This window comes from Papio anubis, chromosome 8, assembly GCF_008728515.1.
Source record: "Papio anubis isolate 15944 chromosome 8, Panubis1.0, whole genome shotgun sequence".
NCBI lineage: Eukaryota > Metazoa > Chordata > Mammalia > Primates > Cercopithecidae > Papio > Papio anubis.
In genome coordinates this window covers 15674791-15702493 of record NC_044983.1, presented here as the reverse complement: position 1 = coordinate 15702493, position 27703 = coordinate 15674791, and the positions used below count along the sequence as shown (strand labels likewise).

Here is a 27703-nt window from a genome sequence, read left to right as displayed (position 1 = left end):
TCAGCATGTTTCTATCAGCCTCGAAGGGACGAACTACACTGTTCAAGGGGGCCACTGTTCCTGAAAGACACAGCAGGGCACAGGGGCACGACTGAATGTGTCCCTGTGTGGGTACGTACACTTACAAATGTCTACTCCCTTTCTAAAAAAATGTGTTTGTTGGGCCGGGCGTGGTGCCTTATGCTTGTAATCCCAGCACTTAGGGAGGCCCAGGTGGTGGGTGGATCACTTGAGGTTGGGAGTTCAAGACAAGCCTGGCCAACATGGCAAAACCCCGTCTCTACTAAAAATACAAAAAATTAGCCAGGCATGGTGGCACACACCTATAATCCCAGCTACTTGAGAGGCTGAGGCATGAGAGTTGCCTGAACCCAGGAGGCAGAGGTTGCAGTGAGCTGAGATCGCTCACTGCACTCCAGGCTGGGCAAGAGAAAAGAGTGTCTCCAAAAATACATAAATTAAAATACAATTTGTTTGTTGGTAAATTGAATTCTACACTGTTTAAAATACAACTTGAAACTGTGACCACTGCGTAGCCTAGAAGGCTGAAAGGACCATAGGTTTAAGTGTGCAGGTATTGTATCCACTCAGTTCTCATTTGGAATGTTTCTTCATTTACTGGTGATAGGAAGACAGTTGTAGCACAGCTGAAACCTGCCATCTAGTGGACTTTCTCATGACAGGGTTTTGCAAGGCAAAGGAAACAAGCATTGCCGTGTAGGAGACCAGAACTCCAAAAGCATCCCTCAGTTACGCTCTTCCGACAGAGTTCTCCTTTCCAAATAGCCCAGTGTCAGATTTTCACGCTCTGGCATCCAAAGAGTTATCCTAAATCAATGTGTAATTTCAATCACTTTCCATGCAAAGGTATTCCAGCAAGAAAAATCAATGCCTCCTTCTGGGTAAGTATATGCTTTTCATTTCTGTTTTGAATCTTTAGAAATCAGATTAGTCTGTAGCTTCAAAAAAAGTTAATGATTAATCTGTCTTGCGTGAAGCTACCTCCATCAGACCGAGAGTACTGTGATCTAAATCCAACAGACATATCACAGAGCTCTGGAGTAGGGCAGCCACTATGCCTCGGGAACTAGGGTGCCCAAGTTCTGGGACCCATGCAGCCACTTGCCAGCTTGTCCCTCTGGACCAGCCACCTCTCCTCTATGACTCTCAGTTCCCTTATCTGTCAAAAAGCGAGGCTTCCTTGAAGACATACACATGGCCAATATGCATATGAAAAATCCCAACATGACTTACCATTAAAGAAATCCAAACCAGAACCACAATGAGACATACTCTCACACCGGTCAGAACGGCTATTAACCAAAGCCAAAAATAACAGATGCCATCAATGTCGTGGAGGAAAGCGAAAGTTTACACACTGCAGGTGGGAATGTGGATTCGTTCAGCCATTGTGCAAAGCAATCTGGAGATCTCTCAAAGAACTTAGAGCTACCATGTGGGCCAGCAATCCCATTACTGAGTATATATCCAAAGGAATATAGATTGTTCTACCACAAAGGCACAAGAATTCATACGTTCATTGCAGTTCTCATCACAATAGCAAAGACATGGAATCAACCTAGATGCCCATCAATAGTAGACTGGATAAAGAAAATGTGGTACATACACACCATGGAATACCACACAATAAAAAAGAATGAAATCATGTCCTTTGCAGCAAAATGGCCATTATCCTAAGTAAACCAACACAGGGACGGAAAACCAAATACCACATGCTCTCCCTTTTAAGGGGGAGCTAAACACCGAGTACACCTGGACACAAAGATGGGAACAATAGACACAGGGGCCCACTTGAAGGTGGAGGGTGGGAAGAGGGTGAGGACTGAGAAACTACCTATCGGGTACTAAGTTTATTACCTGGGTAATGAAATAATCTGCACACCAAACCCTCGTGACATGCAATTTATCCATGTAACAAATCTGCACATATACATGCTCAACCTAAAAGTTGGAAAGAAGAAAAAGAACAGGGGTGTAAGATAAATAATCAGAAGGTCCCTTTTAGGTCTAAAGTTCTTTGAGCTTGTTCCCAGAGTCTCAGGTCACATGATCTTAGGGGTCTGACTTTAGATCCCCTCCAAGCTCAGTGCCGCCGGCACCACTCATTCATGGAAACACACATGGAGGACCGACAGCATGCTGGAGACTGTGCTGGGTGCGCGGAAAACATCAGGGAATAAACAGACACCCTCTATGGTTAGAGACTAGAGTCATTGCTGCTGTGATAGGAAGAAGTGGGAAAATCCAAGAACTACTTAGATGGTAGCATCACTGTTTGGATGCGGGAGCGAATAAGGAAAGTGGTATTCAGAGTGACTCTCGGGCTTCTGGTCAAGAGCAACTGGATGGAACTAGTGCCATTCTCTGAACTGAAGGACACAGGAGGATGACCAGGTGTGGAGAAAGACCATGAGATGAGTTTGTTTATTATTTCTTTAGAGATGGGCCTCGCCCTGTCTCCCAGGCTGGAGAGCAGTGGCGCAATCATAGCTCACAGCAGTCTCAAGCTCCTGGGCCCAAACTATCTTACCATGTCAGCCTCCCAAGTAGCTGGGACTACAGGTGTGCACCACTATGCCTGGCTCATTTTTAAAGTTTTTTTTTTTAATTTTTTTTTTTTTTTTTTTTGAGACGGAGTTTCGCTCTGTCGCCCAGGCTGGAGTGCAGTGGCCAGATCTCAGCTCACTACAAGCTCCGCCTCCCGGGTTCACGCCATTCTCCTGCCTCAGCCTCCCAAGTAGCTAGGACTACAGGCGCCCGCCACCTTTCCCAGCTAGTTTTTTGTACTTTTTAGTAGAGACGGGGTTTCACCATATTAACCAGGATGGTCTCGATCTCCTGACCTCGTGATCCGCCCGTCTCGGCCTCCCAAAGTGCTGGGATTACAGGCTTGAGCCACCACGCCCGGCCAATTTTTTTTTTATTTTTAGAGATGGGGTCTTGCTCTGTTGCCCAGGCTGGAGTGCAGTCATGGATCATAGTTCACTATGGCCTCAAATCCCTGGGCTCAAGTGATCTTCTTACCTCAGCATCCTGAGTAGCTGCAACTACAGGCATGTATCACCACACCTGTAATTTAAAACAAATTTTTTAGAGATGGGGGTCTCGCTATGTTGCCCAGACTGGTCTTAAATTTCTGGCCTCAAGCGATTCTCCCATCCTGGCCTCCCCTGTTGCTGGGATAGATGGTTCAGCTTAAATAAAAGCTCATGAAATATCCAAGCAGATATTGTGAGCAGACAGCTAGATAGCTCAGTCTGAAGCTCAGAAGAAATATTTAACATAATATAGGACAAATTGAGGGCATTTGCCAGCATGTAGAGAGGAGTGTACAGAGCCAACATTCAATGTCTGGAAGAGTGGAGGATGCAGAGCTGGTGAAGAGGACTCCGGAAGGGCTATGAGACAGAGAGAAAACCAGAGGGACACAGGACTGTGGAAGCCAAGACAAGATGCTTCACTCGGCTAAACGGAGTTGGTGCAGGAAATCTCAAGGCATGGAAAAGGGAACTCTGGATTTAGCGCCCTTGTTGACCTTGGTGAAGTAATGGGGCCAGGAGTCAGATAGTTATTGAAGAGTGAATAGGAAAAAGAAAAAAAGTGAATACAGTGGGAACAGAGACTCCTCCCAGGGAACTGGCTGTGAAGGTTATGACAGAGGCAGATGGCTGGAGGGTGCATGGGGGTCAAGGCAGAATTTCTTAATTTGGTGAATATTGATGAAAAGGACCCATAAATCCTTTTCAAGGAGATGTTGACGACCCAGAATGAAGAGGCAATAAGGGACATGTTGAGGTTCCTGAGAAAGTAGGTAGAGATGAGATCCAGGGCACAGATAGTGCTTTGGCTTCAGGAGGGAAAATCCTCATCCTTCTTCCCCTGTCACTGGTAGAGCAGGGAAGGAGGACATGTAAGATAAAGTGAAGGCGATTGGAGCTCCAATTTCTCAATAAATTAGGGGATGACTTCATTAGCTGAAAGTGAGAGAGAGAGAGATCAGAGGTTTAAGAAGAGAGAAAAAGTGACCTTTCTAGAGAAATGTATTCAGTTTTGCCAGGCAGAAGTGAGGTGGCCACAACTACTGGCAGCCACGGCCACGTGGCCAGCTGTATGGCTCCTTCCAGCAGTGCTCAGGGTCCATGTGCAGACAAGAGAAAGGAGATGAACAGGGTCATTTAGGGTCAGAAGTTTCCAAGTGGATATGAAGGAAGAACAGAGAGCAAAGGAACTTAGGACATGTTCAAGAGTTCAGTAGAAATGACAGAACCCAGAATTGGAGACTATTATTCTAAGTGAAGTAACTCAGGAATAGAAAACCAAACATCGTATGTTCTCACTGATATGTGGAATTAAGCTATGAGGATGCAAAGGCCTAAGAATGATACAATGGACTTTGGGGACTTGGGGGGAAGAATTTGGGGCGGGAGCGAGGGATAAAAGATAACAAATATAGTGCAGTGTATACCGCTCAGGTGATGATGGGTACACCAGGATCTCACCAATCACCGCTAAAGAACTTAGGTAACCAAATACCACCTGTACCTCAGTAACTTATGGAAAAATAACATTTTTAAAAAGAGACAGAGAAGTAAAGACATAAAGGGGCAAAATGTGGATAAAGAGGGAGAAGGGAGAGTCAATGGATTAATGGCTCTATGAGGTCAAGGAACAACAGGTTCAGTATTAGTCTGTTCTCACATTGCTAATAAACACATACCTGAAACTGGGTAATGTGTAAAGGAAAGAGGTTTAATGGACTCACAGTTCCACATGACTGGGGAGGCCTCACAATCCTGGCAGAAGAGCAACGGATGTATTACATGGCAGCAGACAAGAGAGAGAATAAGCACCAAGATAAAGGGGTTTCCCCTTAGAAAACCATGTGATCTTGTGAGACTTATTCACTACCATGAGAACAGCATGGGGGAACTGCCCTCATGATTCAGTCATCTCCCACTGGGTCCCTCCCACAACATGCGGGAATTACAGGAGCTACAATTCAAGATGAGATTTTGGAGGGGAAACAGCCAAACCGTATCAGGCTCTGAGACAATGGGGATGGATCCAGGTGACACAGCACCATAGATATGAAACATATTAATACTTTGTTGTTTGCCTAGCAGACCCACCTCCCAATACACGCAGTGTATACACATCAGTACTTCGTAATTATCTTTAAATGTTGAATGAATGAATGACTAGGAACTGACTTCTGACATGTCCCCTAAACCCCTGGGGAAGCCAAAACATACTTCCTGAGCTCTGGTATGTGTCAGACATTGTTCTAGGTGCTAGGAATCTGATGATAAACCACAGATGTGCTATTTGCCTCAAGGGGTTTATTCTTTCAGGAGGCAAGAAGGACACAGACCCCAGGTTATGAAGAAGTAGTCAATGAAATAAACAGATCAGCAATAATATATTCATATTCCAGATCAGGAAGCTGGGTGCTAGGGAAATTACTGATCACAGACCACTTTGCTGGTTAGTCATAAAGGGATAATTCAAATCGAGCTGTGCCTCAGCCTCTGGCTTCTCTGTTCCATAACATTATTTGTCTTTATTCTCATTGAAGGAAACATATAGAATAACACATTTATCCTTATTAAGTAAATTGAATGCTTTCTCTGTGTTACACATATGAACCATGAGAGAAAGTTATTTATATAATAATGTTTATAACTGCACTATTTATGATAGGAAAAATTCAAAGCCACAAGCTGGGAACCCCATAAGATGACAATGCAATGTTACATTGATGGAATACCATATTGTCATCAACATCGTAAGTAGATCTACATAAAAATCCATATGAAACTACTGCAGGTTAGAACACATTAACTTACTGCAGTATTGCTTTAAACACTTATTTTCCCAAATCCCAAATTCATAGTTGAGTGGGTCCTTAGAGACCATCTTGTTTTACAGGCCAAAGAAACTGACACAGCATCCTTGCTAAAACACCACCATGAATAATCAGTAAGAAGAGATGGATTTCCGCATCCTCCAGTCCTAGAGAGATGTCAAATTATATTTGGGTGCCGTGAATGTTCCTTTCTTTACATTGTGTTTTAATCATTTACCAAAATCATTGATGAATAAAGCCAGATACATCAACTCATTAAAGTCTTAAATAAGCAACTACGACATTCCCAGCACTTTGGGGAAAGCAAATATATATTGCATTTTTCTCTACTTGGGCATTTTACTTCCTAGAGCTCTAAAGTTTGTTAGACCTTTTTCTTCTTCGTTAATTGCTCTCTCTGTTGACCTGCTTTTGTAGGTGAGTGTGAAGAACATTTCACGATTTAGTAGGAAAACATGAAGTAGTCAGAAGGTTACCTTCAGATAAATGTGGTCACGCTTCCAGAAAGCCACCAATATTGGTTAAAACTACAAGACTTGGCTGGGTGAGGTGGCTCATGCCTGTCATCTCAGGACTTTGAGAGACCAAGGTGGACGGATCACTTGAGGCCAAGAGGCAGAGACCAGCCTGGCCAACATAGTGAAAGCCCGTGTCTACTAAAAATACAAAAATTAGCCAGGTGTGGCAGCTAATGCCTGTAGTATCAGCTCCCCAGGAGGTTGGGGCACTAGAATTGCTTGACTACGGGAGGCGGAGGTTGCAGTGAGCTGAGATAGTGCCACTGCACTCCAACCTAGGCGACAGAGTAAGACTTTGCCAAACAAACAAACAAACCAAAAAAATGAAAAACTACAAGACTTTGTTGGATGAACACCTGGGGAGCTTCCAAACAACACTGTCACAGCCCTGGAAAGAACTCTTTCTACGGAAAAAAGAAAACACACAACGAATACTTCTCCATCCAAAGGCACCACGTTCTGGGAACGATGTCAAGAGTTCGTTTCTTGAATCTCTGGTGTGAAATAAATCGTGGGGTTTTTTTTATTATTATTTTTTTTTATCGTTGGTTGATATAGCTATGACTACATGTTTTTCACATTTTTTCATGTTTCATAAGTTTTTGGAAGCCCACATCCATCATTACTTTCTTCTAAGGCTCTCGCTGTGCTTCGGATGAACAGCATTTAATGTTAAAGAGTCAAAATTTGTTTCTTCAGATGCTGAATATCTCTCTTCAGGTTAGTGCTTACTCTGAGTCTTTAAAATGTTTTCAAATGTATTTTAATATATAATTTAGATATATTTGAAAATACTGTTAGAAAATACTAAAATTTCAAGCATGGAATCCTCTAAGCTTAAGATGCTTCGTGTAAGTCAAAGACTAAATGTTCAGAATAATTTAAATTATGTCAATTCTGTTTTTTTATAAAAAGTGTATGAATCCAACTTTGGTGAATCAGGTCGTTTAAAATGGATGTGGTACTGGAGGCGGGGCCGGTCCTGCGGGTGCGCTGGCTTCTTCCCACGGAGTTACATGCAGCCCGTGCACCTGTGAGTAGCCCGGCCGCCTATCTGGCCAACGGGCCATTTTACAGGAACCGAGGTCCAAAGAGGACATGGACACCCCAGCCCGGTCACAGTCACATGGGGCTCAGTGGACAGCCTTGGATTGAACGTGGGCTCCTAACTGCCTCCGGCCACTTCGCACAAACTGGGATGGCCCAGGTCCCCCAGCGAGGGTACCCAGCAAGGGTAGCTCCGGGGCTTCCTGGCTGGGTGCTTCCCATTGGCTGCCAGCTGCGTGCTACCACAGGGCGGAGTCTGTGGAGGCCCCACCCACCTCCTCTTGTCAATGGTCCCATCTGCCAGGAAGGATGAGGACTCCCAGGTTTCACCCACCGGAGGCTCAACCTGAGGAACGCTGGCCATGATGGGTGGGTTCACCTTGGGCTGACCACCCACTGGGCCTGCCTGCCCCTCCCTCAAAAGGCCCCTCAAGTTGTACGGGCTGTTGGGAGTTGGCTCAGCCTCGAACGACAGACAGCACACCTGTTGACCTAACCTCACTGGACAGACTCCAGGTGGACACCAACTCCCCAAGAGCCCCATGACTTCAGCTCTACCTGGGGCACCCAGCACCCCCACCCCCCCACACAGGCTAGAGGCCCTGAGATCCTGAAAAAAGGGGCGGGCAGTAGGGAAGGTGGAGGCACCCTCCTCTCCTGTTGGACAGTTGAGTTCTGAGGGCAAACCCTGGGCCCAGACACGCAGAGACCCTGGCTGCCCCGGCTCTTGTTTGTTTAGGCCCAGGTTCTGCCCAGACCAAGGCCCAGAAGAGCTCTCAGGAGGCTGAGAAACCTCCAGGCCAGACAGAAAGTTGGGGCCAGAGCTGGGTTTTAGAGATCCTACAGGATCCCAATGGGATGGCTACCTAGGTGGGGCACAGCCTGTACCCAAGAACAGGAGGGTCCTCCAGAGAATGTGCCACCATCAGGGATATGAGCTGGGCTTTCCCAGAGCCTGGGCACCTTTGGGAGCGGGAAAAGTAAGGTGGAACTTGGAAAGGCTTTCAACGCCAGGCTAATGGTTGAGGGGACGGTGGGCAGGGAGGGAGGGCGAGAAGGCTCCCTCTGGCATTTGGGAGCAGGTGGGTGGAGGGAGAGGTCCCTGGAGGGGGCTGCAGTCCCTTAATGGCAGGCCTTGCTCGGGGCATGTAGGGCTCTCCCTCCATCCAGAGCTGGCCCAAGACCCTTAAAGCCCTGAGTGCTGGCAAATCTCACTGCTCCTGACCCGGCCTGTGTATTCAAAACAAAAACAGTAAAACCAACATCAGGATGTCCATCAGAAAAAAAAAAAAAAAAAAAAAATGTATGTGGTAAATCCCACTTTTGGGTTTATATCCATAAGAATTAAAAGCAGAAACTCAAAGAAATATATGCACATCCATGTTCATTGTAGCATTTATAATAGCCAGAAGATGGAAGGAGCCTAAATGCCTATCGCTGGATGATGGATTATAAAAATGTAGTCTAGGCCAGGCACAGTGGCTCACACCTGGAATCCCAGCACTATGGGAGGCCAAAGTGGGCAGACTGCCTGAGGTCAGGAGTTCGAGACCACCCTGGTCAACATGGTGAAACCTCATCTCTACTAAAAATACAAAAATTAGCCAGGCATGGCAGTGCGTGCCTGTAATCCCAGCTACTCTGGAAGCTGAGGCAGAAGAGTCGCTTGAACCTGGGAGGCGGAGATTTCAGTGAGCTGAGATTGCACCACTGCACTCCAGCCTGGGTGAAAGAGCAAGACTCCATCTCAAAACAAAACAAACAAAACAAATGTAGTATAGGCCAGGCATGGTGGCTCACGCCTGTAATCCCAGCACTTATGGGAGGCCGAGGTCAGGAATTCGAGACCAGCCTGGCCATCATAGTGAAACCCTGTCTCTACTAAAGATACAAAAATTAGCTAAGTGTGGTGGTGTGTGCCTGTAATCCCAGCTAGCTGGGAGGCTGAGGCAGGAGAATCACTTGAACCTGGGAGGCAGAAGCTGTATTGAGCCAAGATCGTCCCACTGCACTCCAGCCTGGGTGATAGAGCAAGACTCCATCTCAAACATAAAATGTGGTATATATATGCAATATAGTATTACTCAGCCTTAAACAAAAAGGAAACCATATCATATGCTGTGACATCAAAGAACTTTGAGGACACCATGCTATGGGAAATAAGTCAGCAACAACAACAAAAAATATGCTGCATATTCCCTTTATATGGGGTACCTAGAGTTGTCAAACTCATAGAAACAGCCAGTAGCAAGGTGATTGCCAGGAAAGAGTGCTAGGAGAGGAGGAGTCCAGTGGGCAGAGTTTTGGCCATGCAAGATGAAAACGGTCTAGAGGTCTATTATACAACAATGTGCCTATAGTTAACAATACTGTACACTTCAAAATTATTTTTTCTTTCTTTTTTTTTCTCAGACAGTCTCACTCCCGTTGCCCAGGCTGGATTGCAGTGGTATGATCATGGCTCACTGCAGCGTTGACTTCCTGGGCTCAGGTGATCCCACCCCCTTAGCCTCTCAAGTAGCTGGGACTACAAGAATGCACTCTAAAGCCAGGTTAAATTTTTTTTTTTCTCGTAATTTTAGTAGAGATGGTTTCGCCATGTTGCCCAAGCTGGTCTTGAACTCCTGGGCTCAAGCGATCTGCCCACCTTGGCCTCCCAAAGTGCTGGGATTACAGGTGTGGGCCATCATGCCTGGCCTTCAAAATCATTAAGAGGGTAAATCTATGTTATGTGTTTTCTACCGCACATAAAACATATATAGTGGTAAGCCTTTCCAGATTTCTTCCAAGCAGAATATCCTTACGTTCTCTCTTACACACACGCACTTCAAGTGTGGAAGGAGAAACAGGAAGAATGGATTCACTTTCTCCATCTCCACTCCCCATCCAGCCCACTCAGCCTTAAGGACCCTATCCTGTTTTATCCACGATGCTAGAAGGTAGAGTCAGAATAAAAATGTGAAAGATGTCTTAATACGAGAGGATAACAGAGATAAGTAGACAGTTTAATATAACTTATACATGTATTTTATTTATTCTCCAAGTCGTGTGTATAGGGAAGTGTGTGTGTGTATGTGTGTGTAAGAAGAACAAATGTATCAGGGAGGCTTGTCAGTCAAGCATTAAGTAGGGAAAGTTCAATGCCAGCCACTCAGCTAAGTCTCAGTGAAAAACAAAGATGTTGAAAGTAGTTTTCAGTGTGAAGAGAGCCGGGAAGATGCAACAGCAAGTGCTATGGGAACACACAGCTGGGGGCGCCTGCCACGGGTTTCCCAGAGAAAGTGATGCCTGAGGTTAGCCCAGGGCTGAGGGGCCCAAGAGTGTTCCTGGCTATGAAAGCAGCAAACTTGAAGGCCACAGGAGCCTGGTGCTTTTGAGAATCTTACAGGAGCCCAGGGCAGTGAGAGCAGAGTGACCCATCGAGATTAGAGGTGACTCCAGAGAGACGGCAGAGGCCAGGGAGGGCCTCACTGCCGTGGGAGGATGTTGGACTTTATCCCCAAGGGCACCCACCGAGTGGTTAGCAGGGGAGCCACACGCTGCACTCCGACTTCTAAGTGTTGGTCCAGCTGCAGTGAGAAGCATTAGCCTGGGTGTGGTCACCGCAGTATCAGAGATGGCAGAGAACAGCAGCTCAGACAGGGGACAGTGACTCCAGCAACGCAAATGGACAGATGCCCATTCCTGGAAGAAGGCTCAATTGCTATAAAGAGGGAACTGAGTCATATATTAGGTTGGTGCAAAAGCAATAGCGGTTTGCCATCATCACGTTTCATGGCAAGAACCACTATTACATTTACACCAAACTCATAGAATTTTGAAATGTGAAAATGAAGGCTGAACTGGCTTAACCTGGCGACTGACTGGATGTGGAGAGTGTGGGAGAGAGGGAGGAGGCAGGGATGACTCCCAGTCTTCTGGTTGGGTAACCAAGTGGATAATGATGTCCTTGAGGGAGATGAATTTCTGCAGAAACACAGTTTGTGCGGAAATATGAATCTGTTATGAACATGCAGAGTCTGAGATACCTGTCCTCTGCAGTCTTTTTTTTTTTCTTTTGAGATGGAGTATTGCTATGTTGCCAGGCTGGAGTCCAGTGATGCAATCTCGGCTCACTGCAACCTCCGCCTCCCGGGTTCAAGCGATTCTCCTGCCTCAGCCTCCCAAATAGCTGGGACTAGAGGCATGCACCACGTCCAGTTTATTTTTATATTTTTAGTAGAGACGGGGTTTCACAATGTTGGCCAGGATGGTATTGATCTCTTGACATCATGACAATCTGCCCACCTTGGCCTCCCAAAGCGCTGGGATTACAGGCATGAGCCACCGTGCCCAGCCTGCCTGCAGCCTTTCTTTCTCCCACTCTTGTCATCTCAAACAACGTCTGGTATTTCTCCATTGTAAATCGATCCTATTTCTCCATCATATACGGAAATAGGGTCAGAAAGAATCTTAGAAATCAGGTCATCCCCCGCCCTCATTCTACACATAAGGAAACAGACCTGGCGGAGTTTAGGAGACTTCACCAAGGTGCACAGGACTCTAACCCCATACACACCCCCTGACTCACAGCCCGTGCTCAGGTTCCTCCCAGCACCGTGGAAAGTATGTGTTTCTTTCTTGCTTCTCACACTTGCCGCCGTCACCACCATAACCACTCTTCCTGGTCTAGAAAGCCCAGCCTCCTAAAGGTACTCATTTAAACATGAGAAATCACTGGCCTTCTTACCAGTTGAGGCCTCTGAATGTAACAGTCATAGATTTATGAACGTAAAAATAATCAGAAGCTACCCGGCGCGGCGGCTCACGCATGTAATCCCAGCACTTTGGGAGGCCGAGGCAGGAGGATCACGAGGTCAGGAGATCGAGACCATCCTGGCTAACATGGTGAAACCCCATCTCTACTAAAAATGCAAAAACTTAGCTGGGCGTGGTGGCAGGTGCCTGTAGTCCCAGCTACTCGGGAGGTTGAGGCAGGAGAATGGCGGGAACCCGGGAGGCGGAGCTTGCAGTGAACCCAGATCGCACCACTGCACTCCAGCCTGGGTGACAGAGCGAGACTGTCTAAAAAATATATATATATATAATAATAATAATAATCAGAAGCAGTTGAAAAGTAGTTGAAGTTGATATCTGGTCAAGGTGCTCACAGGAATCTCCTGTTAGATCATTTCAGTTTTCATTATGATTATTTAAGAAACAACATAAAACATTGAGTCCATTAATTTACACAGTATGTTTTTTAAATATTTTTTTTGAGGCAGAGTCTCCCTCTGTCACCCAGGCTGGAGTGTGGTGGTGTGATCGTGGTTCACTGTAACCTCCACCTCTGGGGTTCAATGACTCTCCTGCCCCAGCCTCCTGAGTAGCTGCGATTACAGGCACATGCTACCACATCTGGCTAATTTATATTTCTTGTAGAGACGGGGTTTCACCATGTTGGCCAGGCTAGTCTCCAACTCCTGGCCTCAAGTGATCTGCCTGCTTTGGCCTCCCAAAGGGCTGGGATTACAGGCAGGAGCCACTGCACCTGGCCACATAATATGAATTTTTAAACATCCATCTCTACGCATAATAGTTTTCTATAAAATTTTGGTTTCCTATAAAATTTCACTCACCATACATTTTCAAATAAAATTGTCATATGGTTTTGTCACGCGGTTTCCTATACAATTTCACTCTTTCAACAAATGTTGGTAGGATTTGCAGTCGTTTTTATTAACTGGGTAAAGAAATAAAATCTGTGACTTTTGCTCTTTGAGTTTCTATTTTTAAGATCTATTAGGGCAAAATGGAACATGTCAGAAACAATGTGTAATAACAGTTAAGAAGGAATTTTGTTAACTGTTACAATTACAAATACTCAAGCCTACACAGTTTAAAAAAAAAAAAATTATGCTTACCTGATGCGAGAGTCCTTAAAGGTGTCAAGATATGCAGGGTAGCTCCATCCAATTCTACTCCCCTTACATCGAAGCTCTACACTTTGCCCTGCCAGCAGACTCAGGGTAGCGGCGGGTTTCTGGAAGCGACCTTTATCCAGCACCTGCATCATGATAGACTGCGTCTTTGGTGTTGAATCGGCTGAGTCCCTGTCCTTTATTTTAGGAATTTTGGGCTTCACCTTCTTGTTGGTAGGTTTGATTCTATTCTCCCCTGGTTCCTTTGGACGCTTGTTCTTGGGAAGGTGTTGGCCAGTAACTGCACAAACCAAGGAGAGAGAAATACGCTATAGTAACGGCATCCTCAGAATATTTGAGGCTGGTAACTTTTTCTTTTTTTTTTTTTTTTTTGGAGACAGATTCTCACTCTGTTGCCCAGGCCAGAGTACAGTGGCGTGATCTCAGCTCACTGCAACCTCCGCCTCCCAGGTTCAAGTGATTCTCTTGCCTCAGCATCCTAAGTAGCTGACATCACAGGTGCCCGCCACCACACCCAACTCATTTTTGTATTTTTAGTAGAGACATGGAGACGGGGTCTCACCATGTTGGCCAGGCTGGTCTCAAACTCCTGACCTTAGGTGACCCGCCTGCCTTGGCCTCCCAAAGTGTTGGGATTACAGGAGTGAGCCACCATGCCCAGCCCTGTTAACTTTTAGATAACTCTAGAGAAGATAACTTTTTAATCCTCCCCTCCTCATATCTCAATATTGTTTTCAGTAAAAGTCATGTAATAATCATTTTTTGATTCTATAGTTTTAAAACAATCATTAAAAAGGAAAATATTTCAGCTCCAAAGATACTCAAATTCAGCAAAATAGTTCATGTATGAGCTAAAATTTGCCCTTAGAAAACAAAAATATTATTGCCTGTAGTTCACACTGTCACACAGTCACCAAGTCGTCACACAAAACAGCCGAACTGAAGCCATTCAAGGCTGTTTCTTTACTTTGCAGTCTCTATGTTGTCACTGTTCATTTTGATTCTACTGTTTAAACACAGAAATATGTAGTTCCACAGAGACTAGGGGCATAAACTGTGCTGAAATTGCATGCAAAATATTTTGTGTTTATTGTTAGAAACAGAATCTCACTCTATCACCCAGGCTGGAATGCAATGGCATGATCCTAGCTCACTGCAGCCTTGAACTCCTGGGCTCAAGTGATCCTCCTGCCTCAGCCTCCTGACTAGCTAGGTCCACAGGTAAGTGAGACCACGCTGAAGAATTTTTTTTTTTTTAGAGTTGGGGTCTTGCTATATTGCCCAGGCTTGTATCTAACTCCTAGCCTCAAGCAACACTCCCACCTAGGCCTCCCAAAGTGCCGCAATTATAGGTGTGAGCCACTCTGCCCTGCCAAGATTTTGAACCATGATGAACTTTCTCTCAAAACAAATGGTAAAGTGGAGATTACATTTGTCAGGGGCTGGTGATGTCTAGTTGGAATAAAATGTTTATTATTAAAGAGTAAATATTAAATGTATACTAATCTGAAACTTACATATAAATGATCAAAACTCAACTGTAACTGTAGCAATGATTTAGAATTTCACCAACAAAATATCTTTGGGGAAGGAGTATTTTATCACCAACATTGTTGAGAGTTGCTGGCAAAGAGTGATAATAAAAAGCTAACTGACTTTAAGTTGCTTTTATGGTTGTTTTTGTCTTCTCTATAAATAAGGCACCCTTACTGACTACACCCAGGGAAGAGTCCCCCCTCACTGTTCTGCCTGTGGTGGGCCACCAGACTCCTAAAATCTCAGCTAAGCCCCTTGCAGCCACACAGTTGTGTCCACGCAACAAGAAAGAAAAGCGGACTGTAGGCCAGGTGTGGGGAGACAGAGGTTGCAGTGAAAACAATGTTGACATATGAGGAGGGGAGGATTAAAAATTTATCTTCTCTAGAGTTATCTAAAAGTTTTCAGGACTGGGCATGGTGGATCACTCCTGTAATCCCAGCACTTTGGGAGCCAAGGCAGGTGGATCACTTGAGGTCAGGAGTTTGAGACAAGCCTGGGCAACACGGCAAAACCCTGTCTCTACTAAAAATACAAAATTAGCCAGGCATGGTGGTGCATGCCTGTAGTCACAGCTGCTAGGGAGGCTGAGGCACGAGAATTGCTTGAACCTGGGAGGCGGAGGTTGCAGTGAGCCGAGATCATGCCACCTGCACTCCAGCCTGGGTGACAGTGAGACCCTGTCTAAAAAAAAAAAAAAAAAAAAGGAAAGAAAAGGGTACTGTAGAGTTTCAGTTTGACCATCTGTCCACACAAGCTCAAAGGCCATCTCGATAGATACCCACAGAATTACAAAATTTTCAAACTTACGAGATCCTCAGAGATCATTTAGGTGAAGTCCTCATGTTGTAGATTTAAAAACTAAAGGAGGCCCTCCCTGAAAAGTTGAATAAACTGTAGAGTCACTCAGCTGGTTAGTGGCAGAATGTGGAGCAGAAGTCAGGCCTCCTATTCCCATTCCAGAGAACTCATTTCACTACGTGGAGATAAACATTCTGTACATATTTTGAACAACCACACGGCCCTTGGCCAGTTGAGAGAATGACAGGGCATTTGTAGAACATGTGGTAGATCAGGAGAAAAGTATCATAAAAAACACAATTGATTTGGACTCAACTGTGTAATGATGAATTTGGTTTCCTTTGTGTGTTGCCCTTTGAAATGGGAGCTATGGGGCCTCCTCTCTTAGTTCAGTCTGGCCCTCACTCTAGAACCTATCCTGCCCTTGGGATCTCTTGGCTCAGTGTCAACATCCAAGCCTCACTCTTTGGGCTTCTATGCCTCAACCCCTGAGCCCTGCTCTATTTTCTGTGACTTCATGTCCAGCTGTGACCTGTTTCTTCTCTTAGGCCCGAGTCTCTTATTTCCCTTCCTTCCCCTACTAAGGTTTCTCTTGGTTACAGGCCTTACTGACCATCCTCTATCCTTCCAGGGAGTAGAGCTGTGACCTTGAACCCTAGTGTCCAAGGTGGATCCCCCAATACCTGCTGCTGAATCTGCTGTTTGCCCATTATTCTGCTCCCCGTGGACATGTGGTTTATCACTCCTGGTTTTAATGATAGGTGGGGATAGACCATGGCTCCCATGCACACGCTCCCAGTCTCCTAGAAGGAAAAGCACTGCAATGGCTGGGAATGTGTCAGACCAACAAAAGTACATTGATCCAGCCACATCAATTGTGAAGCATAAGCCTCAGCTCTGCAATAAGGTAGAAATTACAGTTTTCTTCTTAAGATAGAAAATAATAGGCCAGGCATGGTGGCTCACACATGTAATCCCACCACTTTGGGAGGCCAAGTTGCAAGTTGGGAGGTTTGCTTGAGGCCAGGAGTTCAAGACCAGCCCGGGCAACATGGTACATTGCTACAAAATTAAGGAAAAAAAAAAAAAAGAAAAGAAAAAAAAAAGCTGAGTGTAACACATGCCTGGAGGCTGAGGCAGGAGGATCACTTGAGCCCTTGAGTCTGAGTTTATGGTGAGCTATGATTGCACCACTGCACTCTAGTCTGGTTGACAGAGCAAGACTCTGTCTCAAAAAAAAAAAAAAAAGAAAAGAAAAGAAAGCCTACCATTACAATGTCCAAGTAATCTGTGCCCCGTAAATATTTTAATGCCTGTGAGATTAAGAAAACTCTGGATTAATGTCTAATTTGGTGTTCTGTGTATCATGGAACAGGAATTCAAGCTATCAGAAATGACAATAACCATATGTAAATCCTATGGAATTTAGACAAACAGAGCTACTTGTCTGACTTCTAAGCTGTAATACCTTGTTATCTATGTTACTCAGGAACATCAGATTACCTGATTATGGAGATTATGTATCCAAATATTTGCTATTATCTATGCAAAATAATTTGACCTTCTGACCAAAGAGCCCCACCAGCTGATCTAACTGTATAGCTGGTCCAGCTTCCTGACCACAGAATTGGCCTGTGGTTTGAAGGTAATTATGCTAACTTAAAGGACCAGCCTAGTGGCCCCACAGATACCCAGACAGTCCTGCAACTGAGTGACTCCCAAATCCCATGTCTAACTTTTTAAAAGATATGACTCTTCAGCCTAACCATGTCAACTGGTTATTTTTCAAAGACCTAAAAAATATAAGAATTCATCCCGTAGATAAATAAAAGTCAAAGTCCATTACCATTGCATTTTTGAGACTATTACATTGTATATTTTATAGAGAAACAGGTGACAAAATTCAAGAACGATTAAATAGCATTACTAACTTCAGGTCCAGGCCTGCCACTTGCTGTGTGACCTTGGGAAGCTACTTACCCTCTTCTGTTTCCATTTTCTCATCTGTAAATTGAGAATGATATGGTAACAACTACCTCATAATAACCATAATAGTTACTGTGGGAGTTAAATGAGTTAATATGTCGAAAATGGTGAAATTAGCATCTGGCCCATAGTGAGTGATTGCTGGCTAAGTGCTATTTGTTTTTCTATGATTGTCACATGAGATGTCTATGATAAACTTGTGGAGGCTAAGCAGATATTATCCTTTTTAATGTATAGATGCCAAGTAGTTCACTCCAGGTCATTAAGAAGGTAGCGAAAAACCAGACCCTCTGACTCCAAGTCTAGAACTTTCTCTGGCTCATGCCATCGCCTCTCCATCCACATAGAGATTAGCATGTTGTTGCTTTTACACTTTGTTTGCACAAGTCTCATGCACCATGAGATCCTTTGTTTGATGTGACATGGAGTTCCAAGCCACACAGAACTTGACGCTGGGGATAAGAGCCTCGTCTTCCTGGAAGAGCTGGAGATACTTTTCCAAGGCACATGTTGGATCCCCCCAGTGAGGAGATGCTGATCAAAACCTCATCTGCAGCCTGGTGCGGTGGCTCATGCCTATCATCCCAGCACTTTGGGAGGCCAAGTAGGGTGGATCACTTGAGGCCAGGAGTTCAAGACCAGGCTAGCCAACATGGTGAAACCCCATCTCTTCCAAAAAATACAAAAAAATTAGCCAGGCATGGTGGTACATGCCTGTAGTCTCAGCTACTCGGGAGGCTGAGGCATGAGAATTGCTTGATCCTGGGAGATGGAGGTTGCAGTGAGCTGAGATCGCGCCGCTGCCACCGCACTGCAGCCTGGGCAAGAGAGTGAGACTCTGTCTCAAAAAAACAAGAAAACAAACAAAACCCCAAAAACCCTTATATCCAAAATAAATAAACAGATGTTACAAAGCGAGAAGGAAGCAGGACAAAGGACCAAGATTATTCAGCATCAACTGAGACCCACAATCAAATCTTACTCATCAACAGTAACCTATTAGCCTCTCTAATAGAACTGTGCTGGAAGAGAAAATAAATTAATTAGAAGAATCGTTGACTGCAGCTTGGATGAGAGTTCTTATTAAGCATAGTCATTAACATCAAAGCATAAAGCTGTTTGGTTTTCTTCTCCCTGATGGGCAGTAAAGAGGAAATGCCATCCTTAAAAGTAGCACCCCAGTAACCACGCCATACATTTTTCTGAGCCGCTCAGTTGCTTCCCAATTAGTTACATAAACCGAGAGACGCCACCCTCATTTTTCCACTTTTCATGAAACACCCTGCAGGAACACACATACTTTTCCAGTAACAAAGCTGAGAAGGTGGGAAAGTGACCCTATGGAGAGGAAAATGTAGCAAGATGTAGTGAGCCCTTCCTTTCTCTATTCCTTTCGAGAACCCTACTCCAAAACACCCTCCTACTGTCAGAGATTCGAACCAGAGAGACTCCAATCTTGAATAGGGGCTGGGTAAAATAAGGCTGAGAAGCACTGGGTGGCATTCCCAGGAGGTTAAGGCATTTGTCACAGGATGAGACAGGGGGTTGGCTCAAGATACAGGTCACAGACACCTTGCTGATAAAACAGGTTGCGGTAAAGAAGCTGGCCAAATCCCACCAAAACCAAGATGGCAACGAACATGACCTATAGTCATCCTCACTGATCATTCTATGCTAATTATAATGCATTAGCATGCTAGAAGACACTCCCACCAGCGCCATGACAGTTTACAAAAGCCATGGCAACATTACAAAGTTACCCTCTATGGTCTAAAAAAGAGAGGAACCCTCAGTTCCAGGAATTTCCCATCCCTTTCCTGAAAACTCATGAATAATCCACCCCTTGTTTGGCATATAATCCAGAAGTAACAGTAAGTATAAGCAGCTGAGCAGACCATGCCGCCGCTCTGCCTAGGGAGAAGCCATTCTTTCATTCCTTTACTTTCTTAATAAATTTGCTTTCACTTTATGGACTCACTCCGAATTCTTTCTTGCACGAGATCTAAGAACTCTTTCTTGCGGTCTGCATCAGGATCCCTTTCCGGTAACACTACCACTGTTTAAAGTATCATTTAAAAAACAAATAGCAGTTTCTGAGAATGAGATCCTTCGATGCCAGGATAAAGACCTCAATTTGAAGTATTTTCCAGAACACCTGTTAGAACACAGCTGATGACGCTCTTCTTGAACAACTCGATTCACATGGCTCGCGGGACCCTCTGCTGCCTTGATTTTCCTCCTGTGTCATTGACAACTCTCCAGTCTCCGGCAGCTCTTCCTCATTTTCCTTACCTGCCTGGTCACTCCTCTCTAACTACCTTTCACTCTCTAAGTGACCTCACACAGTTCCATGACCCTTGCAGCATTTATATGCTGAAAGCTGCCCTAGCTCCTGTCCTGACCCCGCCTCTACACTCCGGATCTCAATATCCTGTTGCTTATTCAGCACAGCCACCTGAAAGACTAGTAGGCATGTCTAAGTTAGCATTTCCAAAATTTAGCATCTCAAAGTTAGCATGTCTGACCTCTGAATGCTTCCCTCATGCTCCCTTTATCAGCAAATGACAATTGCTCAGGACAAAAACTTCCAAGTCTCACTTTTTAAAAATTTTCCTCTCCAATCCAGCAACAAATTCTTTTGACTTCATCTTGAAATATACCCTGAACCCAGCCTCTTTTCCTTCCATCCACTGACACCACCCTGGGCCAAGCCATGTACCATCCAGACATTTATACTATCTCCTAAGCAGCCCCTGGCCTCCACTGTATCACTCCTTCAGCCATCTGTGTTGCTAGAAAGGGACAGCTGAGGCTGAATCATTTATGCAGGAAAGAGGTTTAGGGAGCTCACAGTTCTGCTGGCCAGAAGATTCAAGACAGGGCATCTGGCGAGGGCCTCAAGCTGCTTCCACTGGTGGCAGAGGTGAAGGATAATGGGTGTATGCAGAGATCACATGGAGAGAGATGAAGCAAGAGAGAGAGGGGGAGGTGCCAGGCTCCTTTTAACCAGCTGTTACGTGAATTAATGGAGCAAGAACTCACGCTGTTAGTTCTATTACCTCGGGGAGGGCAACAAGCCATTCATCAGGGATCTGACCCCATGACTCAAACACCTCCCATTAGGCCCCACCCCTAACACTGGGGATCAAATTTCAACATGAGGTTTGAGGAGGTCAAATAGCCAAACCATAGCATTGCACCTCTGGCCCCCCAAAACCCATGTCTTTCAAAGACTGCAAACTACAAGCATCCCTTCCCAAGAGTCCCCCAAATCTTAACTTGTTTCAGCATCAACTCAAAAGTCCGAAGTTTCATCTGAGACTTGAGGCAAGTTCCTTACAGCTATGAGCCTGGAAAATCAAAAACAAGCCTTGGCCATCCCCACCCCTATAACTTTGCTGTGTGAAGCCCACATGGCTGATCAGTTAGGTTGGAGTTGAATGTCTGTGTCTTTTCCAAGCTGAGGGTGCATACTGCTAGTGGCTCTCTAATTCTGGGATCCCCACATCAGCCCCGTTACCATGGCTCCCCTAGGCAGTGCCCCGTGGGGGTCTCTCTATGGTAGTTCTTGCCCCTGTGGCAGGCTTCTGCCCGCACACTCAGACTTTCTGATACATCCTCTGAAATCTAGGTGGAAGCTAAGCCTCCATCACTCTTGCATTCTGGGCACATGCAGACTTGACATGTAGAAGCCTCCAAGGCTTATGGCTTGTGCCCTCTGGAGCAGCATCTGGAGCCACACCTGGGGCCTTTTAAGTCAAGTGTAGAGCTGGTGCACCTGGGATAGGGGCAGTAGCATCCCGAGGCAGGGCAGGAGGGCAGCAGGGGCTGCCCCCCAAAACCACTCTATTCTCCCGAGTCTCTGGGCCTGTGATGCGAGGGGCTCCTCAAAGATTTGCAAAATGGCTTCAAGGCCTTTCTCTTATTTTCTTGACTACTAGCACATGATTCTCTTTTAGTCCTGCTAATTACTTTACCAGTCTCTCAGCTGTACCCCTGGATTCTTCTCCCAAAAATGCTCTTTCATTCTCTGCCATATGGCCAGCCTTCAGATTTTCCAAATTTTTACTCTGTGCTTCCCTTTTCGTAATAAATTCTACCTTTAGGTCATTTCTTTGCTGCTGTAATTGATCTTGAGCCTAAGCTTTTTTTTTTTTTTTTTTTTTTTTTGAGACAGAGTCTAACTCTGTCACCAGGCTGGAGTGCAATGGCACAATCTCAGTTCACTGCAAGCTCTGCCTCCCGAGTTCAATCAATTCCCCTGCCTCAGCCTCCCAAGTAGATGGGACTAAAGGTGCACACCACCACACCTGGCTAATTTTTTGTATTTTAGTAGAGATGGGGTTTCACCATGTTGGCCAGGCTGGTCTGGATCTCCTGACCTCGTGATCCGCCTGCCTCAGCCTCCCAAAGTGCTGGGATTACAGGTGTGAGTCACCGCGCCCGGCTGATACTAAGCTTTTAAAACCAGCCACACCCCCCACTACTACAGCACTTTGCTGCTTAGATATTTCTTCTTTTGGACACCCCAGGACATCACTCTTAAGTTTGGCCTTCCGCAAATCCCTAGGGCATGAACACAATGCAGCCAAGTTCTTTGCTAAGGCCTAACATGGGTGACTTTTCTTCAGTTCCCAATAAGTTATCTGTTTCCATTTGAGACCTTGTCAGCATGAACTTTACTGTCTATATTTCTATGAACAGTTTAGTCACGACCGTATAACCAATCTGTAAGAAATTCCAAACTTTCCCTCCTCTTCCTATTTTCTTCTGAGCCTTTCAAACTCCTCCAATTCTCTGCCCAGTACCAAGTTCCAAAGCTGCTTCCACACTTTCGGGTATCTTTAGAGCAATATCCCACTCCTTGGTACCAATTTTCTGCATTAGTTCATTTTGCATCGTTATAGAGGAATACCTAGGGCTGGGTTGTTTATAAAGAAAAGAGGTTTATTTGGCTCATCGTTCTACAGGCTGTACAAGAAGCATGGAACCAACGTCTGCTTCAAATGAAGGCCTCAGGCTGCTTCCACTCAGGGCAGAGGGCAAGGATAACTAGCAGTGCAGAGATAACCGGGTGAGGTGGGAGGAGGAGGGACCAGAATCTCTTTAACAAGCAGTTCTTGCCGGTAATAATAGAGAATGCACACATCCCCAAGGGAAGGCATTAATCTATTCATGAAGGAACTACCCCCAAGGCCCAAACACCTCCTACGAGGCCCTACCTCCCACCACCATCACATGGGGAATCAAAATTCAACATAAGATGTGGTGGGGACAAGCCATATACAAACCATAGCACCTGCCTTTGAAAACATAAATAAAATTACAGGTACTTCTCCATTCAGAAGCTATCAGTGATTTTCATCTCATCTAGAAGCAAGCCCTAAATCTTCCCACGCCCTACAAGGCTTGGCCATCTCCTGTCCCACATATCACAGCCACACTGGCAACCAGTACAAGCCCATCTTGAAGCTGTTGCACTTGTGGCACCCCTGGAGTGCACAGCTTTGCTTTCAGCCACCTCCGGGGTTTGCTTCCTTGCTTCAGGCAGGCTTATGGCTATCCATCCAAACAGCATCCTCACACCCCGCCTCAGTCCTCTCCATGTCTCACCCTGTCTTAGTGGTTAAATTGTGTCCCCTAAAAAGATATGCTAACGTCCTAACTCCCAGGTATCTGTGAATGTAACCTCATTCGGGAATGGAGTCTTTGCAAATGCAATCAAGTTAGCATGAGGTCATTAGGTTAGGCTCTCCTCCAATAGAACTGATGTTCTTATGAGACAGACAGACACACACACACACACACATGAAAATGCCATGTACAGACAGACACAGGGAGAAGATGGTCACATGGCAACAGAGGCAGAGATTGGAGTGGTGCAGCTGCAAGCCAAACAATGCCAAGGGATTGCTGAACACAACCAGAAGCTAGTGGAGGCACGGAAGGATTCTACCCCCATCTTAGAAGCTGTGTGGCCCTGCTGACACTGACTTTGGACTTCAAGCCTCTGGACCATGAGCAAACAAACTTCTGTGGTTTTAAACCTCCTATTCTATGGTACTTTGTTATGGCAGCCCTAGGAACCTAACAGACCCTGATTAATGATTCTCGATGCCACTTACCACTTCCTGAAATTGTATCTTTACTTCTTTATTTTCCTCTGCATTCGATTATGAGCACCACAAAGAAAGCGTTTTAGAACCTTGTCTAGGTTTGAAAACCATCAATCCTCTCACCACCGGATCTCTCTCATGCCCTCAAACTTTTCTCTTTCTGAGTTTTAAGGATCAGAAATTGTTTTTTGTATGTCAAACATGCCAGCCAAGATCCTGAATGCTTCAAAGCATTCATTATTTGCATTCATAAACAATAAGGAACTTTGGAATTCTTTTTTCATTAAAATATTTCTGTACTCATTTTTACTCTGTTTTTTTCTCAAGAATAAATGAAGACATGAAAGTGTCACAGGCTCCTGGTTAGAGAATCATCCTCATTGTGTCTCTGTCCTTACCTTCTTGGAGATCTGGCTATATTGCCCTCAGACCATAACGAATGTCTTTAGTCCACCCAGAAAGAAACCCCATTCACCAGATACAAAATAAAGCCAGGTTAGTGAAGATCAGATTAGCATGGATCAAGGTTCTCATGTTGTTCAACAAAACAGCAGTGACAAATCAATATTAACACTTCAGTGTTTGCTCCTGACATTCAATAAAAATATGTAGGTAATCAAAAGTCAGGAAATACTTGTGATTTTATACTTTTTAATGTGAAAATAGAAGCACCCTATTAATAAACTCTGTGGCATGTATTCCATATAAACGCTGAAAATCGGGTGCTATGATCGACGTCTCAAAGTGGAATCTTGGATTATTACCTGTTTTCATCCCTCATTTTTATGCCACAGAATATTATGGGCCCTTCCAGCTACCCCTCTTCATGAGGAGAAAGAACATTACTTCCAAAAAAGTAAAGAATTTTGTAATTGGGAACGCAAACTTCACTGGGTCAGGCCAGATGTTCACCCCCATACACACTTGTAGGGACGTCTTTTTCTCTTAGAAGGCTGTCTTTGGCTAGGTGTGGTGGCTCACACCTGTAATCCCAGCACTTTGGGAGGCCAAGGTGGGTGGATCCCTTGAGGTCAGGAGTTTGAGACTAGCCTGGCCAACATGGCGAAACACTGTGTCCACTAAACATATAAAAATTAGCTGGGCATGGTGGCGCATGTCTGTAGTCCCAGCTACTCAGGAGGCTGAGGCATGAGAATTGCATGATCTGGGAAGTGGAAGTTACAGTGAGCTGAGATTGTGCCACAGCACTCCGGCCTGGGTGACAAAGCGAGACTCCATCTCAAATAGTAATAATAATAATAATAACAACAACAACAATAACTGTCTTTTAGATGTGATCAGAAAAACTAAAAGGCAGTGACACAGTTGAGTCGTGGGCCTTGTGTCTGGAGTTTGTGCTTTGGGATGGCCCTGAAGGCAGGATATTTCCAACCTGCCAATCAGAAACCAGCACTGGAAGGGCCTCCTGTGTAATCCACTCTCCTTAGTAGCTCCTGACCACAACTCACAACACAACTAAAAACCAAAAACCATTCTTACTAGGTTTAGCCAAACGCTTACATAACTTAATGAGGCACTATGTGTTCACTATTTCATCCATAAATGGTCCGTACATTATAGATATGTGTACTTTCGTTTCATTTTTATTTTTATTTTTTTGAGATGGAGTCTCACGCTGTCGCCTGGCTGGAGTGCAGTGGTGCGATCTCAGCTCACTGCAACCTCTGCCTCCCAGGTTCAAGCAGTTCTCTGCCTCAACCTCCCAAGCAGCTGGGACTACATGCACCCACCACTACGCCCGGCTAATTTTTGTCTTTTTAGTAGAGACGAGGTTTCACCATCTTGGCCAGCCTAGTCTTGAACTCCTGACCTCGTGATCCACCTGCCTTGGCCTCCCAAAGTGCTGGGATTACAGGCATGAGCCACTGTGCCAGGCCAGATGTGTGTACTTTTATAAACAAAATCTCAGTGTTATTATCACCTGAAATTTATCAACGATTTCTTATAGTCTGTATTCCACTTTCTCCAATTGTCTCATAAATGCTTATTGTTTGTATGGATTACACTTAAAGAAATGGTAATTTATTTAGGCAGATGTTTGTAATAAACTCACATGGGCTGGGCGAGATCCAGGAGGCAGAATGGAAGCCACTTCCTGAGCCTCTAAGACCGGCAAGTTGGGTATAAACAAAGGAACAGCTGAGTTGAAAATATTTTGCCTGGCCATCTCCTGTCCTATTCAAAAAATGATACTACAAATTACATTTCTGCTTTTTCAGCAGTGGCATACAAGGGCCTGCCAGGAGCATTTTAATATTGCATTTTACAAACTGACCTCATGCCAACTTCTCTCTGGGCAGAATTAAGTGTTACTCTCCCAACAGAAGCTCTGCCTACGTTTTATTAAGCCAGGCTCCAGGCTGAAGGATCCCCATTCTCAACTTCAAGTCCCGCAACTATCTTGGATTTTGGAAACTACAATGCGGTATTTTTTTGGCAAATGTTGTAGTTTCCTAGGAAAGAAAGAAACTCGTCAGGATGAAGGAGTGGATAAAAATGTGACCCAGGTTGAGCTGGCTCCAGCATGAAGTTGCATAACAGCAAAAGCTACTTTTCCACTAAATCTAAGCAAAAATTGTGCTGTAGTCCAGGAATTTCAAGAAAGGCTTGAGGATACCAGGATGTACCCAGATGAAACATGTGCTGTACAAATAACACCCACGGAGTGAATAGAACAAACAAAACACTTAAATGCTAACAATAATGTATAATACACACCACAGTAATACACACCCAGACACACAGAAAAACGACACCTGACCCTGTGGTCACGAGTGTGCACGATGGTGCACAAGGTGGACCCAGGGCAGGTAGATTCAAAAATGCGCAGCGGTCATGGTCGCATACGCTGTACCAAAAAAAAAAAAAAAAAGCATTTTCTTCCCCCTTTCCCATCCAATTAGATAAATATAACAAGCCATGGGGTTTTCATTCGTTTTGAAATTTCATACACTGACATTTTTGTTCGAAGATCTAGGCAGGTCTTGCAGGATTCACTCCCAAAGTGGTAGACGAAACTCACCCAGGACTGCGAGGGGAGGGGGAGGTCACCTGGAACTCTACAACGGAATCAGCGACTGCCATGCTTAGGTGGCACCCGCTCTCAGCAGCAGAGGTCTCGGCCACGCCGCTGGGAAGTGGAAGCGATCCGAGGCTCCCGCGCCACCTCCCAGACCGACACGTTGACAGTGGGGGCTGGACCAGGCGCTGGCTAGGGATGCTTGATTCGCCCGGAGGTGGGGGGCTTGGAGAGGTCCTGGTGGACTCCTAAGGGTCGGGGTAGCTGCCACCTCCCCTAGAGGGCTCTCCGGGAAGGGAAAGAGTGGGAGGAAAGGCGACCCCACTAGAAGAGGGCAGGTGCACCGGGCAGGCAGTGGCGCGGGGACTGAGCCACCGAAGGCCGAAAGTTAGAGCAAGAGCTGGCAGCAGGGCGGCGGGGGCTTCGGGTCCCGGCTAAAGTCAGGGCACAAGCTAGGTGGCCCCGCGCCCAGAGTCACTTACCATCCTCCATCGCTTCGTGCACCAGCAGTAGACCGAGCAGCAGCCAGACCTTCATCTCGCGAACCTCGGACCTCGGCGCGTAGGAGCGCGGCGGCTGCGCGGGGCCGGGGCGCGGGGGAGGCGGCGGGCGAGGGGCGGGCTCCTGGGACGCTGCAGCGGGAGGATTCGGTTTCTTGAGGAGGCACACAGTTTGGGGGGAAAAGTTGGGAAATTTTTAAAAAAACATTCCCTGTGTAATGTGACTTCTCCTGCCCCCTGGCGGAGCCGCGGTGCTCAGCGCTTCTTCGCAGCGCGAAGAGGAAAGGCTAAGGGCGAAATGTGAATTACAACAGCCACTACTTGAATTTCTCCAACGCGGGGCGTTTTCAC

At 45.5% G+C, this 27703-nt stretch overlaps 1 protein-coding gene across 1 annotated transcript in view; it reads right to left on the bottom strand.

Annotated features, from left to right (window-relative positions):
* The window catches only part of PDGFRL (platelet derived growth factor receptor like), a 66601-nt gene extending 39100 nt beyond the window's left edge, over positions 1-27501 (bottom strand). Inside the window, exons 1-2 of the mRNA XM_009212578.3 lie at positions 27335-27501; positions 13356-13653 (exon numbers count right to left, since the gene is read on the bottom strand). Coding sequence (XP_009210842.1) covers positions 13356-13653; positions 27335-27389 — 353 coding nt within the window. The 5' untranslated portion in view covers positions 27390-27501. The remainder of the gene's footprint in view (positions 1-13355; positions 13654-27334) is intronic.
* Between the last annotated feature and the right edge of the window lie 202 nt (positions 27502-27703).